We start from the raw sequence: 16,223 nt of genomic DNA on the forward strand, positions 1-16,223 counted from the left end.
ATGATCGTATGACCGGAATCAGCTGCATCAATGGTCTGTTTATATTTCACATTCACAACTGCATAAACATTTATTTTGTGTTAATTCTATGAAAAAAATTTTTAAAAATGGTAAAATGGTAATTTTTTTCAAAATATACTGTTTTAACTTTATTTAAAGTGGTATAATCTTATTTTAAATACGCGCCAGGATATTATGATGTATATTAAGACATGCGTATTATGACCATGATTTGGCATTTATTATCCTTGTCAATCTACTTTGATACGCGGTTCTCACTCTGTTAACAATTCCAGTAGTGTATTTTCAAAGATTATCAGCTAAATTATGTATTTTTTAAATCGTTCCGGAAATCCAACTTTCATCTCGAAAAATCGAGATTCCACGGTTACTTCAACCCGTCATAACGCATCATATCCAGGTTTATATCCCCAACAGTCCATTCAAAATAGATAAAATATCGCTGATTTAATTCAAAGGTTTAGAGCATAAAATCTTCTATGGATTTTTTATATCTTTAAATTTTTTCCAAATACACAGACAGCTTGGCAAATTTTACTCTCTGCAACTTTTTATTGAGGTACTTTTTCTCTAAAATGCATGGATGTTTTTGTAAATTGTAAAAACTTGAAAATTTTCCAAAATCACTCTTTTCTTTTTATGTGAATATAGAAATTTTTGTTTTACAAGTCAAAAGCTACAGCTTGATAAGGGTGACGTTATTGCTTTTTATATTTTAATGTGCACCTATTTTGAGTGGGTAATTAGGAATATTTGTGCCAAAATCAGTTTGAGATGAAAAAAGGAAGTCAAAACGTTTTATTCATTGATTTAAGATGGAATCGTTTTCTAAAATATTTAACCTGATTTTTTTTTTTTTTTGCAGATATATTCTATAAGAACTAGGAGCCGAGCAGTCCGAATGTTTAAATTACTTGTGCCTGAACTGAAAATTTTTATTGAAAAAAATAACAAATCTAAAGATACAATTGAAGGCTATATACGATTATTTTTACATGGATTTTTAGAAGCGCTTCATACATCTGATCTATCATTAGTTTATTGTGAATTACGAACAAATATTATACAAACGTTTGAGAAATGTATACTTGATTTTTCATATATTGTTGAGCCATTTTTACATCAATTGTTGCCGATCATTTGGGAAATGTTAGTCAAAACTAGTAATGAATATAAAGGACAAACTTCCTTATATGAAGATTATGTTAATGAAGAAGGTAATTACTAGTTTCATATTTTACCTTGCCTGGAAATGACAGAAAATTTTAAATTCTGAAAAAATCAGAGAATAGTCAGAAAATTTTGCTATACCTATTGTTATGATCTCACGGCATTCGCCTAATCACTCGGTAGTAAATCGCTCTGTGGTGGTTGATAATTCAGTTTTATGATTCTCGTGTATTTTGTAGAAAGTCAGTTTTAAGTATAATAAACAATATTTTATAACATTGTGTTAATTTGCAGAGTCAACCTGCTTGTCTAAAACTTGTAGTATTTATACATGTCACTTGAAATCATGGCAAAATTAGAATACACGAGGGTGGTTAACGACAGTGTTACGCACATTAGTTACAGCGTTACGCACATTACCTTGATATATATTTCATATACAGTAGAATCTCAAAACTCGAACCTGAAGGGAAATGCAAAAAAACTAAATGCGACTGCTTTTTGAAATTCGAGTTACAGAGTATAAATATCAATACCTCGCAAGAAAATAATATTTTGTTCGAGTTACAAAGTCTAAATAATTCGAAATACCGCGTATTTGGGAGTCCAGCGGAAGAGAATGGCATTTTTTTCGACTTACTGAGGATTACGACTAAACGAGGTTCGAGTTATCGAGGTTCAACTGTATTTATACAGAGTATAGTTTAAAAAAAAAAAGTTAATACAAAGCACACTTTATAAAATTGCTGAATTGTAATATATGTAGGATAAGAAATAAAATTTCCAATTTACTTTGCTTAGTCCGCTTTTATTTTTTAATATTTTAATAATTTAAAATATTTTGACTTGTTTCGTCTAATATAGACATTTTCATAACTGTAAAGTATCATTTCAATTTTTTGGTTTATATACCAAAATTCTCATGACGTATTCTTTTAAAAGAATGTGTAACAATATTTAACAAGTTCTGATTTTTACTTAAAAACAATAGAAATGTATGAAGGTTAAAATAAATTAGCAAAAAGCTTTAAAATTAGATAACAATAGATAACATTTAGAATAGATAAAAAATTTTTGTTAATATAATTAAATAACAAGAGATAAAATTTTAGAGTAGATAAAAGTTTAAAATAGATAACAAATTAACAAGGTATAAAAAGATATAACAAATAAGATTTAACAAGATATAAAAAAATAAATTAGAAAAACGAGAATAAAATTATAAAGATCTATGACCTTTTTGTTAAAATGGGTAAAAAATTTTTGAGATAGCTATTGGATAATGTCGAAAAAGGTCGAATGGAAATCCGTTTGGTCGTTTAGTAAGGTTGAATTTCCTTTTTTATGTTTATATATCTCAATAGCTTCCCAAAGATTTAATTTTTGACTCTTTTGGGCAACATGCAAAATCTCCATTTCTTGGTCAGGAATGTGTCCTTCTTGTATTAGGTGACTTGCAAATGTTGATTCACCTGTTTTGTTCCTCCAGTATCTCCAATGTTCACCTTTCCTAATTTTGAAGCTTCTCCCTGATTGACCTATATACACCCCAGAACAGTCCTTACACTTTAGTTTATAGATTCCCGATTGATTCAATTTGTCCGGTTTTTGTTTGTTGTTGATCATTATGTCCCTTAGTTTTATTGGAGCCGTGAATGCGACGTTAATACCAAGTTTTGAAAGTTCATTTTTTATTATTTCAGAAGTGCATCCATAATATGTCACGAGTTTATAATTTGTGGGTTTGGATATTTCCCTTTGGAATGCCGCATTTAGATATATTTTTCTTTGGTGATTTGTCAATATTCGATCCACCATTGAAGTTTCAAAACCATTATTGATCGCAATGGTTTTTATGATGTTTATTTCTTTTTGAAACTTCTCTGTGGACAGTGGTATACATAATGCTCTATGGACCATCGACTGATATGCTGCCATTTTTTGGTTTGTGGGATGTAATGAATGAATGGAAATTGTGACGTCTGAGAATGTAGGTTTTCGAAATATGTCATATTCCAATCGACTACCCAGATTTTAAATCCAAAAAGTTAATTTCGGCGTTGTGTTCTTTTTCTAGTGTAAATTTAATTTTAGAATTTAAGTTATTGATATAATCCAAAAATTGATTCAGTTGTCTGTCTGTATCATCAAAACAAATTATTATGTCATCTACATACCGATACCATGATAACATTTGATGGTACAGACAGACAACTGAATCAATTTTTGAATTATATCAATAACTTAAATTCTAAAATTAAATTTACACTAGAAAAAGACTAAATGCGGCATACCAAAGGGAAATATCCAAATCCACAAATTATAAACTCGTGACATATTATGAACGCACTTCTGACATAATAAAAAATGAACTTTCAAAATTTGGTATTAACGTCGCATTCAAGGCTCCAATAAAACTAAGGTCATGAGAATTTTGCTATATAAACCCAAAAATTGAAATGATACTTTACAGTTATGAAAATGTCTATGTTAGACGAAACTAGTCAAAGTATTTTAAATTATTAAAATATTAAAAAATAAAAGTGGACTAAGCAAAGTAAATTGGAAATTTTATTTCTTATCCTAATTATGGAGTTCCACAAAGTAAAGCTCTCTACATTTAATTGTAATATATGTATTTGCTTTCTTTTCATGACTAAACAAGCGTTAGTGTTCCGACTTTTGTTAATAAATATTATTATTAATGGTAAAATATTTAAAAAAAATTTAAATAGGTGTAGATTTTGAGTACCTGTATGTTATTTTCATTAAGTAATTCAAAAGCTAAATCAAAAAGAATATTTAACGTCTACATTTTATCACAGTTTTGTTAAATTATTTTTGAATGTCGTAAATTTTTTAATGTATGATTAACAAATACTGGTCGTCCTATTAGCTCAGTTGGTTAAGGCGTAACCAATTCCGTCTTCGGTATGCTTAGGGTAGCGGGTTCGATTCCTGCCGTCGCAACAAAATTAATTTAATGAATAGTTGTGATGGGCTGGTGTAGTGCATAGTATATGCATGAAGGAGGTGCACTCAGCCTCTGAAATTGAGGAGCTGATAGATGAAATTATCAGCGGAAACGTGGTAAAACACATATATGGTATCACAATGGGCTCTATAGCCTAAGTGTGTCCTTCGTGGACAGTCAATATAACCTAAGCTAACCTAACAAATACTGCCCCATTTTTCCAAGTCCATTTCCTCAATGTTTAAATAGAAAGGGCGAAATAAAAGTTAGACTTCATGTACTTCATAAATTTCATAAAAATATCAAAAACTGTATACATGAACTTCATAAAAATATCAAAAATTCACTAACAAAATTTTTAGAGAAAATATAAAAGCTGACAAGGAGAATATTTTAGCCCTAATAAAATGGAATATGAATAATCTAAGTTGACTTTGAAATATGCGTTTAAATTAGTTCACGTTTGTAATTTACCATGCCTGTGAATCTCAAATTTTTTGAAATAAAAATTAGTATTTTCCACAGTTAAAAACAAGGATCCAAGTCAACTTATTTAAGTAATGAATTTTTGAAGTAAAAAATACTTCTTTGCTCTCACGTGATTTGCTAAATTTTTTCTCTCTAAAAATTATCTTACATTGTGAGTTTTAGGAATTTTTTTGTAGCTACTGTTATAAATAATATGAAGCGTATCTTAAATTTCCAATTTTCTATTTGAGATTTTGTGCAGATGGGCTTTAAAAATATGCAGTAATAGTAAATCATAAATTTAAAAAGGACCCCGCAAGATTAGATAGGAAAATGACTTTCTGTGAAACTAGTTCTTTCCCACTCTAAAATTTTCTTTGGATCTATATGATCAAAAGTTCTCAGAGCCACAACAATTTTTAACGAGTAGTTTTCGAGCTACGGGTGATCAAGTCTACGAATATATTATAGTTTTAGTAGATGACTTGCAAATTGGCTTTGTGTGAAACTTTTTCAAATCACCCCCAAAATATTATTCAGATGGTTCTGATCAAAAAGCTATAAAAGCTATACATATATTTATAGTACCTATATGACTAAGAAAATGGCTTTCTGTGAAACTTTTTCAAATCACACCCATAAGTGTTCTTCGGATCGTTCTGATCAAAAGTTCTGAAGGCCACAAAAATTTTTAAAGAGTAGTTTTGATTTACAAGCTTTATAACCATAATGTGTCTGTAGCTTTGATCGCCCGTAGCTCGAAAACTTTGATCATATAGGTACTATAAATATGATATATGTGTAGCTCGAAAACTACTCGTTAAAAAGTAAGTAGCCGTGGAAGTTTTTGATCTATCTAAAGAACGATCTAAAGAACATTTTGAGGTGATGTGAAAAAGTGACACAGAAAGCCATTTTCCTAGTCACATACTAAAACTATAATATGTATACTCTCGTTAAAATTTTTTGTGGTCGTGAAAGCTGATCAGAATGATCCAAAGAACATTTTAGGGTGAATTAGAAAAAGTTTTAGAGATAGTCATTTGCCTATCAAATCTTGCGGGGTCCTTCACAACATTCAAAATAAATTTCATAAAACTGTGATAAAAATTAGACGTTAAAAATTCTTTCGGCTAAACTTTTGAATTACTTGGTAAAAATAGGTACTCAAAAATTTACACTTATTCAAATCTAAAAAAATGGCTACAGTTCTGCCATTTTTAAACAAAATGTTGACATATGATAAACCGTTGTTATGAAATTTGGGAGCATACCCATCCCTTAGTTCACTAAATTTGTTCCATTTGAAATGAGGAATTTAGAACCATTTCCTGGAAAATCACAAACAATGAAATTTCTGTTTTAATATAAACAAATCAACCTTTTTATGATATGTCCATAGACAGTCGGTGTATTAACTGTTAATTATATAAAATAATTTTTTTTCAGGTGATGTGACAAACATAGACTCACAAATAATAACAATATTTGAATTTGTTCGCACTGTATGTGTTCAGAATGTGAATCACATATCAAGTAACATCTATGAAGTGCTCACGGACCTCATATTTCATACAATTGTATGCATGCAAATCACACCAGTTATAATGCTTGATTGGAATAAAAATTATGAGAACTTTATAGCAGATGAAAATGATAATAATATTGAATACAAAGTACGGCATACTGCACGCACTCTATTATATGTAAGTACTATGTAAGTAATTCATCATTTTATTGAATTCCTACAGACTGTATAGGCTCGCATTTCAGCATACTAGTGCGGAAAATTTTCCACCATTATACATTTTCCATAAAGAAAATCAGCCCTCTGCCATTCAATTCAATTTTTGGGATTTTCTTGACAATTTGATAGTAAGGATGGAAGAGTAAATTTAACCATAAATTTTCATGTCTATTTGATTCTAGACATTGATTACCCTACATCACCGTTTTCGATATATTAGCGTTTGAAAAAATACAGGTTTCTACCGAAAATTCGTTATTGACGGAAATAAAGATTAGAAAACCATACTTTGGATCATTCTAAACACTTTTTGACTCTTGATATTTTTTTATATAATTTTTGTTTCCGTCAATAACGAATTTTCGGCAACTAATTTTTTATTTTATTTTTTAACCGCTTATATATCGAAAACAGTATGGTCGGGTAAAAAATGTCTAGAGTCAAAAAGTGTTTAGAATGATTTATGTTATTTAGCTTAGTTGAGTTATTTTAAGGTTTTATTAAGGTTGTGAGCATATAAAATGGTTGTATCCTGGATTTTTAACTTGCAAAGTAACCTTGAGAGTAAATAATTTTTTGAAACATTCTCCAAAGCATCTTACGTACCTAATAATAAAGCCATGTTGCTAATACAGCCTGATACTCTTAAAAAAGTTTTGTCAGAGTCATTAATAAGCCATTATAATACCATGATAAAATATTTTGTCTCAAATCGTTATTAATGATAATTAGTTTTATTGTGGTAGTATAAAATCTTATCTAGAACTACTAAACAACCGTAATAAAACATTATAAAAATTGTATTAAGGTAGTTCCTCCGCGACAGTCCAGTCAAAAAGTTTTGGACTAATACTATCATTCAGTGCATTAACTGTGCTATGACTATTATACATATACCATATATTATTTTCACAAGACTGTAGTTACTCACTATTATAGTTCCTATACGTATACACACACACACTATGATATATACCTTTACCATTAGTTTTTATATCCTCTCCATAATAAATTATCGCTAAAATGAGTTATTTATTTAAGTTTTTTATCGAAACTATATGGTAAATAATTTTTATTTATTTTTATATATTTTCTAAATATAGTATTCTACATTATATTAGTTTTTCATAGAGATGGTGAACGTCATTCATTGATAAATAAATATAATATTTGTAAATTTGTGTATTTTTATACGCTTCTCCCATGTACACGTACAAATTGCGTCACTTTTAATTGCTAATATCTCATGTATGACATGGTAAATCATCTTCTAATTTTAACAGCATGTGTATTATGAATTAAATATTTTATATTCTGAGTTTTGAGAAATTCTTGAAATATCACTTTCGTGTAGGTACTACCTTAAGTGGAAGTGAGATTTAAGTTAAATTTGGTTAAAAGAAATTTAGTAGTGTGTATATTCTGTTTTTTTGGGTTTTCATGAATCTGCATTTAAAAATTTTTTTAATGTGTCTTTTAATGTGATTAAATTTTTTTTAATGTGATTAAATTTTTGAAAAATATCTAATTTGACTATTTCTAACCTCTAATTGTGTGATGGTGCTATTTCTTTTTTTATGTGTGCGTTCTTTGTGCTAATAATTAATATTTAATCAATTCAACATAAAATATTTTTCTTAAAATATCAAACAATATTCTATATACAATCTACAAAGCTTAAAATTGAGTAATATTTTTTTTTTTTGCTGTTAGCCAAGTAATTAAGGCATTATTATTTTTATAAGAATATTAACTCTAATAATTCTTACAAAAATCAACCATATCGGTAGCGTAGTCAGTTAAGGCGCTGGCTCAGAAACTGTCCATAGTAAAGTGCACCAGTTCAAGTCTAACTCCAGTGGGTGAAATTTTATTAAAATAAAAGTGAATAATTTTAATTTGTTTTTCGTGTATTCTGACCTTATAATTTATATAAAATCAATTACAAATTTTGTTTATTATGATGGAACTCGACCATCAGAATAAAATAATGCTTGATGCCATCTTCAAACGCTTTGATGAAAATGAAAAAAATTTTAAGTTAGAAATTGACAGCTTGAAAGAAGTGAATGATCAATTGAGAATAAGATGTGAAGCAGTTGAAAAAAGAGTAGAATATCAAAATAAAGTAATACTGCAACTGGGGAAAAAAGTCAATGCTAACAATTTGATAATTCATGGTGTTAGCGAAAATGTGAATGACTCAAATCTTGAAGATGAAATTGTCCAATTAATAAATACAAAGTTAGAAATTAGTATTTCAAAAAATGAAATTCAACAAGCTTATAGGATTGTTAAGTCGGCTGAAGATAAGAAAAGACCAGTTAAACTCGTTCTTTCCAACCATAAATCAAAATCAATGATTATAAGTAACAAAAAAAAAAAAAAAAAAAAAAAACTAGCTGGTACTACAATATACATTAATGAAGACCTTCCTAAAATACTAAGAATGAGGTAAAGTGAAAGAAGAAGACTGCGAAGAGAGAAGCTCGTGAACTGTAACAAGAAACGACCAGCAGGGCAATCTTCTAATGAAATTGAGGAATCTGAAGAAAGAATATCCCAAGATACCAAAAGAATAAATTTTGCAAATAAGAATGGCTCGAGAAGAAACTTAAATGGCGTAGAAAAAAACTAAATATTTCATTTTGGAATATTGAATGGTTGGAAACGAAGCTTAGCAACAAACATGTATTAGAATATATTTATAATTTTGATATTTTGGCATTTGTGGAAACATGGACTGGTCCTAATGAAGTGCCACAGTTGAATGGAATTAAATGTATAAGTAAAAGCGGTTTAAGGACAGCTGGTAAGGGTAGACATCCTGCTGGCATATCTGTAAGGGTTCTGCAGGATTGGTTAGCTTTTCTAAGCATGGACTTTGAAATAAAATATTATACACCTAATTCTACCCGCGGAAAATATAATTGGTATGACACTGAGTGTATGCAAAACAGAAGAGAGTTAAAAACCAGACTCAGAAAAATGAGAAGAAATAAAAACCAGTTATCGTTGAATCAATATCTTGAGTGTAATGACAGATTTATTTCGTTGTGTGAAGATAAAAAGGCTCAATATAATATCAACTATGTACAGAGGGTAAATGAGGCAGCTGACAGTAACGATGGTAAGTTACTTTGGAAAATTCTTAGTAACAAACAGAAGAGCTGTAGTGGGGGTTGTCTGAGTGTAGATGAATGGAACGACTATTACTGCGAGCTGTGTGGAAGTCTGCCCGAGCTAGAAGAAGCAACTTGTGAAGAGCTAGTGCTGGATGGTATTAATAACTATGTTGACTTATCTATAGGCGAGGCGGACTTCGAATATGTTATTAACCTGGCAAAAAATAGTATGACTGCGAGTATACACGGAATTATAAACGAGGTAATTAAAGTTACGTATGCTCGATGTCTGGAGTTTGGATCGATTTTGAAAGAACTTTTTAATAATATGATTTTTAATAAAAAATATCCACAATCTTGGACAACTGGGGTTGTAATAAACTTATATAAGGGGAAAGGTAATGCTTGCGATCCTAGTAGTTATCGTGGACTTACTCTGATGCCCAGTATAAGTAAGCTCTATACAAAACTCTTGGTTGATCGGCTGCGACAGTGGATTGTTGAGAGTGACATTATGAATGAGGCACAGGCTGGATTCCGAGTAGGTTTTGAAACAATTGACAATATTCTAGTTTTAAAGACTATCATTGATAAAACTTTGAAAATGAAAAGATTAAAATCATACCTGTGCTTCATTGATTTTGAAAAGGCATTCGATAAGATTGACAGATCTTTGTTGTGGAAGAAATTGTCAAAAATAGGATTGCCATTAGATTTAATTAATGTTATACAGTCTGTTTATCATTCCACCAGCTGACGACCAGTTCGATCGGACAGAGGGGGTGTGGGCTCTAATTTTAACACTTATCAAGGACTAAGGCAGGGCTGTCATTTATCAGCATTACTGTTTTTGATATACATTAATGATTTGTATAATGTTGTTTTAAATAAAAATATTGGTCTTTATTGAAGTTTTATTTTTTCAATAAATTTTAACTTTTTTTTTAAATTTTAATCATTTTTAAAGGGTATTGTCATTTTTCAGTGTTTTATATACATTATATACAGTAAAATTTGTTTACCCAAAAAAATTCGAATATACCAAATATTATAAACTAATAATCATGTAATATGACATTATACATTTTTTCTTAAATACTATTTATTACCTCCATTTTACGTAAATATTTACATAAAATCTTTTGGAATCAGTATTCATTATTTTATAAGTACAGCACGTTTGAATACTTTTAAATGTGATTGCCTTATTAAGATAAAATGGTTTTTCCAAGATTCTTATAAATTTTGGTTTCAGAAATGTTTTAAAAAATATACCATATGGAGATAATAATGAGGTTAAATTGTTTTATTTTAGATTTTAAGAAAGACTTACTGAAGACTTCAGAATGAAGTTCATGCTATTGGTAATAAAACTAACAAAGATTTAAAAGAGTTTTATGAAATAGTCTTGAAGATCAAATCTAGATAGGCCCTTTGAGCTTTCTTGACGGTTTTAATATAGTCGTATGACAGTTTTACATATTGGATAGTTTTATTAAAGACATGTGAATATAAGCCTACAGAGTGTTGTGTAGATCATAATAAAACTTAAATTGTTACTTGGGGAACCACTGAATAATCTATTTTTTCGTCCATAACGAAATATCTTCAAAATATCGTGCTTTTTTTTTCAATCGCTTATATATAAAAAGCCGTTTGGTTTGGTAAAATTTGCCGAAAGTCAAAAAGTGCTCAGAATCGTCCAAAATAGAATATCAAATGAAATCAAATGAAAAGCCATTTCAAATGAAATTGTTGACCGGAACCACAAAATAATTTATTTTTGTTCATAACGAGTTTTTAGCGAAAATTCGATTTTTTTTTTCATAATCGTCTATTTACATTTTAGTAGGCACTAAAATAATCATTTTTCATATCTACTACTTTTCAAAATTTTTTTAAAATGTAAGAGATTATCATAACGCTAATAACGGAATTCGTTTAATTCATACAATGTTAGGGGGTGCCTAACTTTTAGGGGGCAACCTATTTTTCCTTAAAAAGTTAGGTTGAAAGAATGAGTCAAGTTGGTACCCTAAAAAGCTGCAACAAAAGTAAGGGTTGCCAGACTCTATCGACCAAGTTGATCTGGCAATCTATTATTTCTTGAAAATAGATTGAAAGCTATAATTTCGCATGAAAATTACTCGGTACAAATTGCCTCCTGCTTCATTTTTGCAACCGGTCTCATAGGGTTGCCACAGCTCTTTGTTTTAACAGATTTGATTGCTTGCTTTATTACAAAGTTTGGACTGGTTACCGAAGAGACAATTGATTTTGTGATTCGCTCCTGGTCTATAAGGTTTTGCGCAGTTCTTCCCAATTATGAGATACGGTTAAAAATTTGCATGTTCAATTGAAATAAAAAAGTGGCTTTTGGTAGTATCAAGTACCACGCTCTCACTCCGGGTGTTTTATGTGGATTAAGTTTTCACCGAAATATATTTAATTTTCCACCAAATTGAGGTGAATTTTTCTTAGAAGTTGCATATTATTTTAAGTTTGTTTTGAAATTCTAATAAAAATTAATATGACAGATTAAAGAAAAAAATATATAACAATTGATTTTCAGTGTCATTTTACAATGAAAAATTGTTTTTTGAAAATATACATTCAAACACCAGTGACATTATTTTATCGGATTAGTAACGCCACTGGAAGGAGTGATGATAAAATAGCCTATTTTATTTTGTCTGTATTTAAAATAATAAATGGTTTGCTTTTCCCATAGACATATAAGGATAGACTACGCTAGTAATTAGGTTATCCTGTAAGTAGCCCCCCTGTTATTGTCTTGGACATGTACTTATCAGAGACATATAAGAAATATTTATTATGTATAGAAAACGTGTTTCATGCCTATCATAGACATATAAATAATTTATTAGCATCCCATAGATATGAACTTGTAGCAATAAAAATTATTGACAAATATTTTAAGTGTTTATATTTTTATAAACATAAAAAGACAAAAATCACATTTCAATAACAAGCATCTAATAATGACCTTGTTGCTCATGACTGCTTCTGATACTTCATAAAAGGTTATTGAGCTTCAAAAAAATTTTCATCATTTATCACAGATTCTGTTTATGCAAAAATACATTACCTTTCGCCGCTTTCCAAAAAGAAAACATAAAAAACTAGTCAAATTGACGTACAAATTTTATCTTTTACGATAATTTTAAAGCATTAAAAAACATTTACGTGATACAAATATGTACTATTTTTATTCATAACATTAATTTTATTCATAACTTAGAATTAAATTCAATGGATATAAATCAGTTGCTAACTTGACTAGTCATGTGACGGCCGAACTACTTTATTCTATATAAGGGTAAATTTTTGTTGACTTTATATAGAATAATAATTTATATATGAGTCTCACTTTTTATATCCTGAGCACGCTATAAAAATTTCAGCTTGATATCTTTTTTCGTTTTTGAGCTATCGTGTTAACAGACAGACAGACGGACAGAGAGCCCAAAATGAACTAGTAAGGTGATTAATGAACACCTACACAAAAAATTTTGTTCGTAGCATTAATATTTTTTAGCTTTACAAACTTGGGATTAAACTTAGTAAACCTTGATATATTTTATATACACATGGTATAAAAACATACAACAGACTTACATGTCGTTAAATATCGATATTTCGATTGCAACGCAATCATCGTCAGTAGCTAAATTTATTCATATATCACATTTCAAACATTTTACACAAAATTAAAAAACTTAAAAATAAATATGCAAAACATTACCAACAATTACAGTAACGATTTAAAAAAATTAAAATACAAATATTATCGCTAATTTGAAGAAGTCAGGGTAATATACCTGACTCTGAATAAAATGTACAATTCTTAAAAGGTCAACCGATAAAACAATTCTCGTGAGTTATAGCGAACTTGGATACACAAATTTCACAAATGATCGAATTGTGAAACGATTTCACAACCAAATTTTAGTAATAAATTGAAGTCGATAAAGGAATTTTTCAAACCCACTAAATAATTTGGTGTGAAATGTTTACAAAAAGTTTGGTGGTCTTGAGAAAATTTTTTCTTCAAATTTTTGATAATTTTTTTAATTTTTGTAAATCGTTACTGTAATTGTCGGTAATGTTCTGCATATTTATTTTTAATTTTGTGTAAAATGTTTGTAATGTGATATATGAATAAATTAAGTTACTGACGATGATTGCGTTGCAATCATCTGTCTGTTTTTTAATTGTATTTTTTAAATAGAATTTCTTGATATACAATTTTATTTCGAGTATCGTGGTATTTATTTCAATAACTACTTTAATTTAGTTTTTTTTTCCATAGGAAATAATGAATATTCTCGATAAGAAACAAACAGTTTTGGCGTTTTGTCAAGCATTATGTCGACACATCTGTCATGCTGAAGCTCTTCGCAAGGATAACGTACGTGATTGGTGGCAAGGATTAGAAGCATCAATGTATGCATTAGGTTGTGTTAAATTATATATAATAACAGAACATAATGGCCATGGTTTGAATGATTTTAATTTGATGGGATATTTAAATACAGCCGCACAATACACACAAGAGAATAATATACCTATGTTGTTAGGTAGATGTATATGGCTGTGTGGTATGTTTTGTAAGATAATGATGAATGATACTTTACAAATTGTTGTCGAATCAACTATTAAGCATTTACAGTATACGTCTTCCGTTTTTGTACGCGTTTATGCTTTAAGGTAAGATTATTATGAGCAATAGAAAAACAAATAACTCTATGGATAAAAATTTTAGGGATTTGCTCAAACGGCTCGTTGAATGTAGCATTTTTTCGCCGAAAGCAGAAGTCTAATTCTCCAACGTTTAACAAAAGAAAACTGAAATATTATTTAGTGAAAATTCAAAGAACCTTTTTTAAAATTCGTAACAAATAATTACAAAAATATAAAGTTTTACTCGCTATCTCTAAAAAAAAAAGTGACATTCAATGGTCCGGTTTGTATTATTTTTATAGTAACAAAAAATAATCGATTCTTTTTATTATTTTATGAACTTGTATTTGTGATAGCATACTTTTTTCAATTCAATACACGATCGAATGTACGTTGATTTTTTAGTTATTCACAAAAATTATTTATAAAGTTATTTACTGTAACAGACAATTAGGCATAAGAATACTCTTATAATTGGTTTAGGAATTAACCTAAAGAAATATTTTAATTTGTAACTGAGCTGCCTCATGAATCAAGTTCAAATTTTACCGGTATTCCCTCTATATACAATTCTACAAAGAAAGGTTTATAATTTAATACTGTTGTAACTATTTTTGGAACTTAAATCGTGATTATTACAATATTCCATTATCCACTGTATAATTTAATTAATTTTTTTTTTTTAATAATTTCACTCGGTATATGGGTTTTCATTCCAGCTTTCAGCTAGTTCGACCTCTTTTTGGAATGTTAAATTTTCCTTCCTCAATAGCGTTGTTCTTAATTGTATGTTACACAGCTCAAAACAGAAACGATCAACTTTCGTGAAGAAATTTTTCCAAAGGCAAATATGCGCACGTAATCTTTTAGTGTTACAACATATTCACTTACTGTTTGGTTTGGTTTTTTGATCTAACTTAGGATATTTATATCTCTGTGCCATTATATTGTGCGGTGCAAAGTTACAAAAAAAAAAAAAAAAAAAAAATCGTACAAAACTTTCATCAATTGGTCATACGTTTTGTACTTGGTTTGGCGGCTATTTCTAATTTTTTCAACACTGAGTACAGTACTCCGCGCTCTCAAGAAACGTTATTAAAAACTTATTGACATTCTTAAAACTATTCCCTGGAATGTACGTTCAATTTATATTCCATGTATATATGAAATATATCAAGGTATACTCAGTTTAGTCCCAAGTTCTTAACTTTTAAAAATATTGATGGTACGAATAAATTTTTGGCATAGGTGTTCATGAAATCACCTAATTAGTCCATTTCCGGTTGTCCGACTGTGGACACGGTAGCTCAAAAACGAAAATATATATCAAACTTTATAGCGTGCTCAGGACGTAAAAAGTGGGATCGTAAATGAGCAACATAGGTCAATTGGATCTTCTTGTAAAACGTTAGAGAATAGCAAAAGTATAATGTAAAAAAAATATAAATGTATTAACAACTTTTGTTTGAAACATTTTTTTCGTAAACATCACTGCACTTTCGTAAACATACTTACCGGTGAGAGCGCAAATTAGGTATTATATAGTATGTATGTTCACCGAGGAAGTGAAAAGAAAGATACTATTATTACTTTGTATGTGAGAGAGGCTATTTTTCTTTACTTACATGATGTAAAACGACTGCTTAATCAACACTATCTATAAATGGTATTTCGACAGTTAAGTTAGTTAATTGTTAGTTTTCACTTATTTTTACTGGCATTCTTTTGACAACTAAAAATTACTGATATTTTATCACGAATTCCCTTTTCTTTTTTATACCATGTATATATGAAATATATCAAGGTATACTAAGTTTAGTCCCAAGTTTGTAACGCTTAAAAATAATGACCAAGAAATTTTAATATAGGTGTTCATAAAAAAAAAAAAAAAATTTAAAATAGTTATCTGTCTGTCTGAAAGCACGATAACTCAACAATAAAAAGAGATATCAAGCTGAAAGTGATACCGTGCTCAGGACGTAAAAAGTGAGGGTGAGATTGTAAATGAACAACG

General features: G+C 29.2%; 1 protein-coding gene across 1 annotated transcript in view; it reads left to right on the forward strand.

Moving 5' to 3' along the window:
* Positions 1 to 16,223, forward strand: part of LOC123302094 (importin-9) — a 42,693-nt gene that overhangs the window by 12,996 nt on the left and 13,474 nt on the right. Inside the window, exons 5-7 of the mRNA XM_044884880.1 lie at positions 887 to 1,238; positions 6,083 to 6,339; positions 13,839 to 14,236. Coding sequence (XP_044740815.1) covers positions 887 to 1,238; positions 6,083 to 6,339; positions 13,839 to 14,236 — 1,007 coding nt within the window. The remainder of the gene's footprint in view (positions 1 to 886; positions 1,239 to 6,082; positions 6,340 to 13,838; positions 14,237 to 16,223) is intronic.

Source organism: Chrysoperla carnea, chromosome X, assembly GCF_905475395.1.
Source record: "Chrysoperla carnea chromosome X, inChrCarn1.1, whole genome shotgun sequence".
Lineage (NCBI taxonomy): Eukaryota > Metazoa > Arthropoda > Insecta > Neuroptera > Chrysopidae > Chrysoperla > Chrysoperla carnea.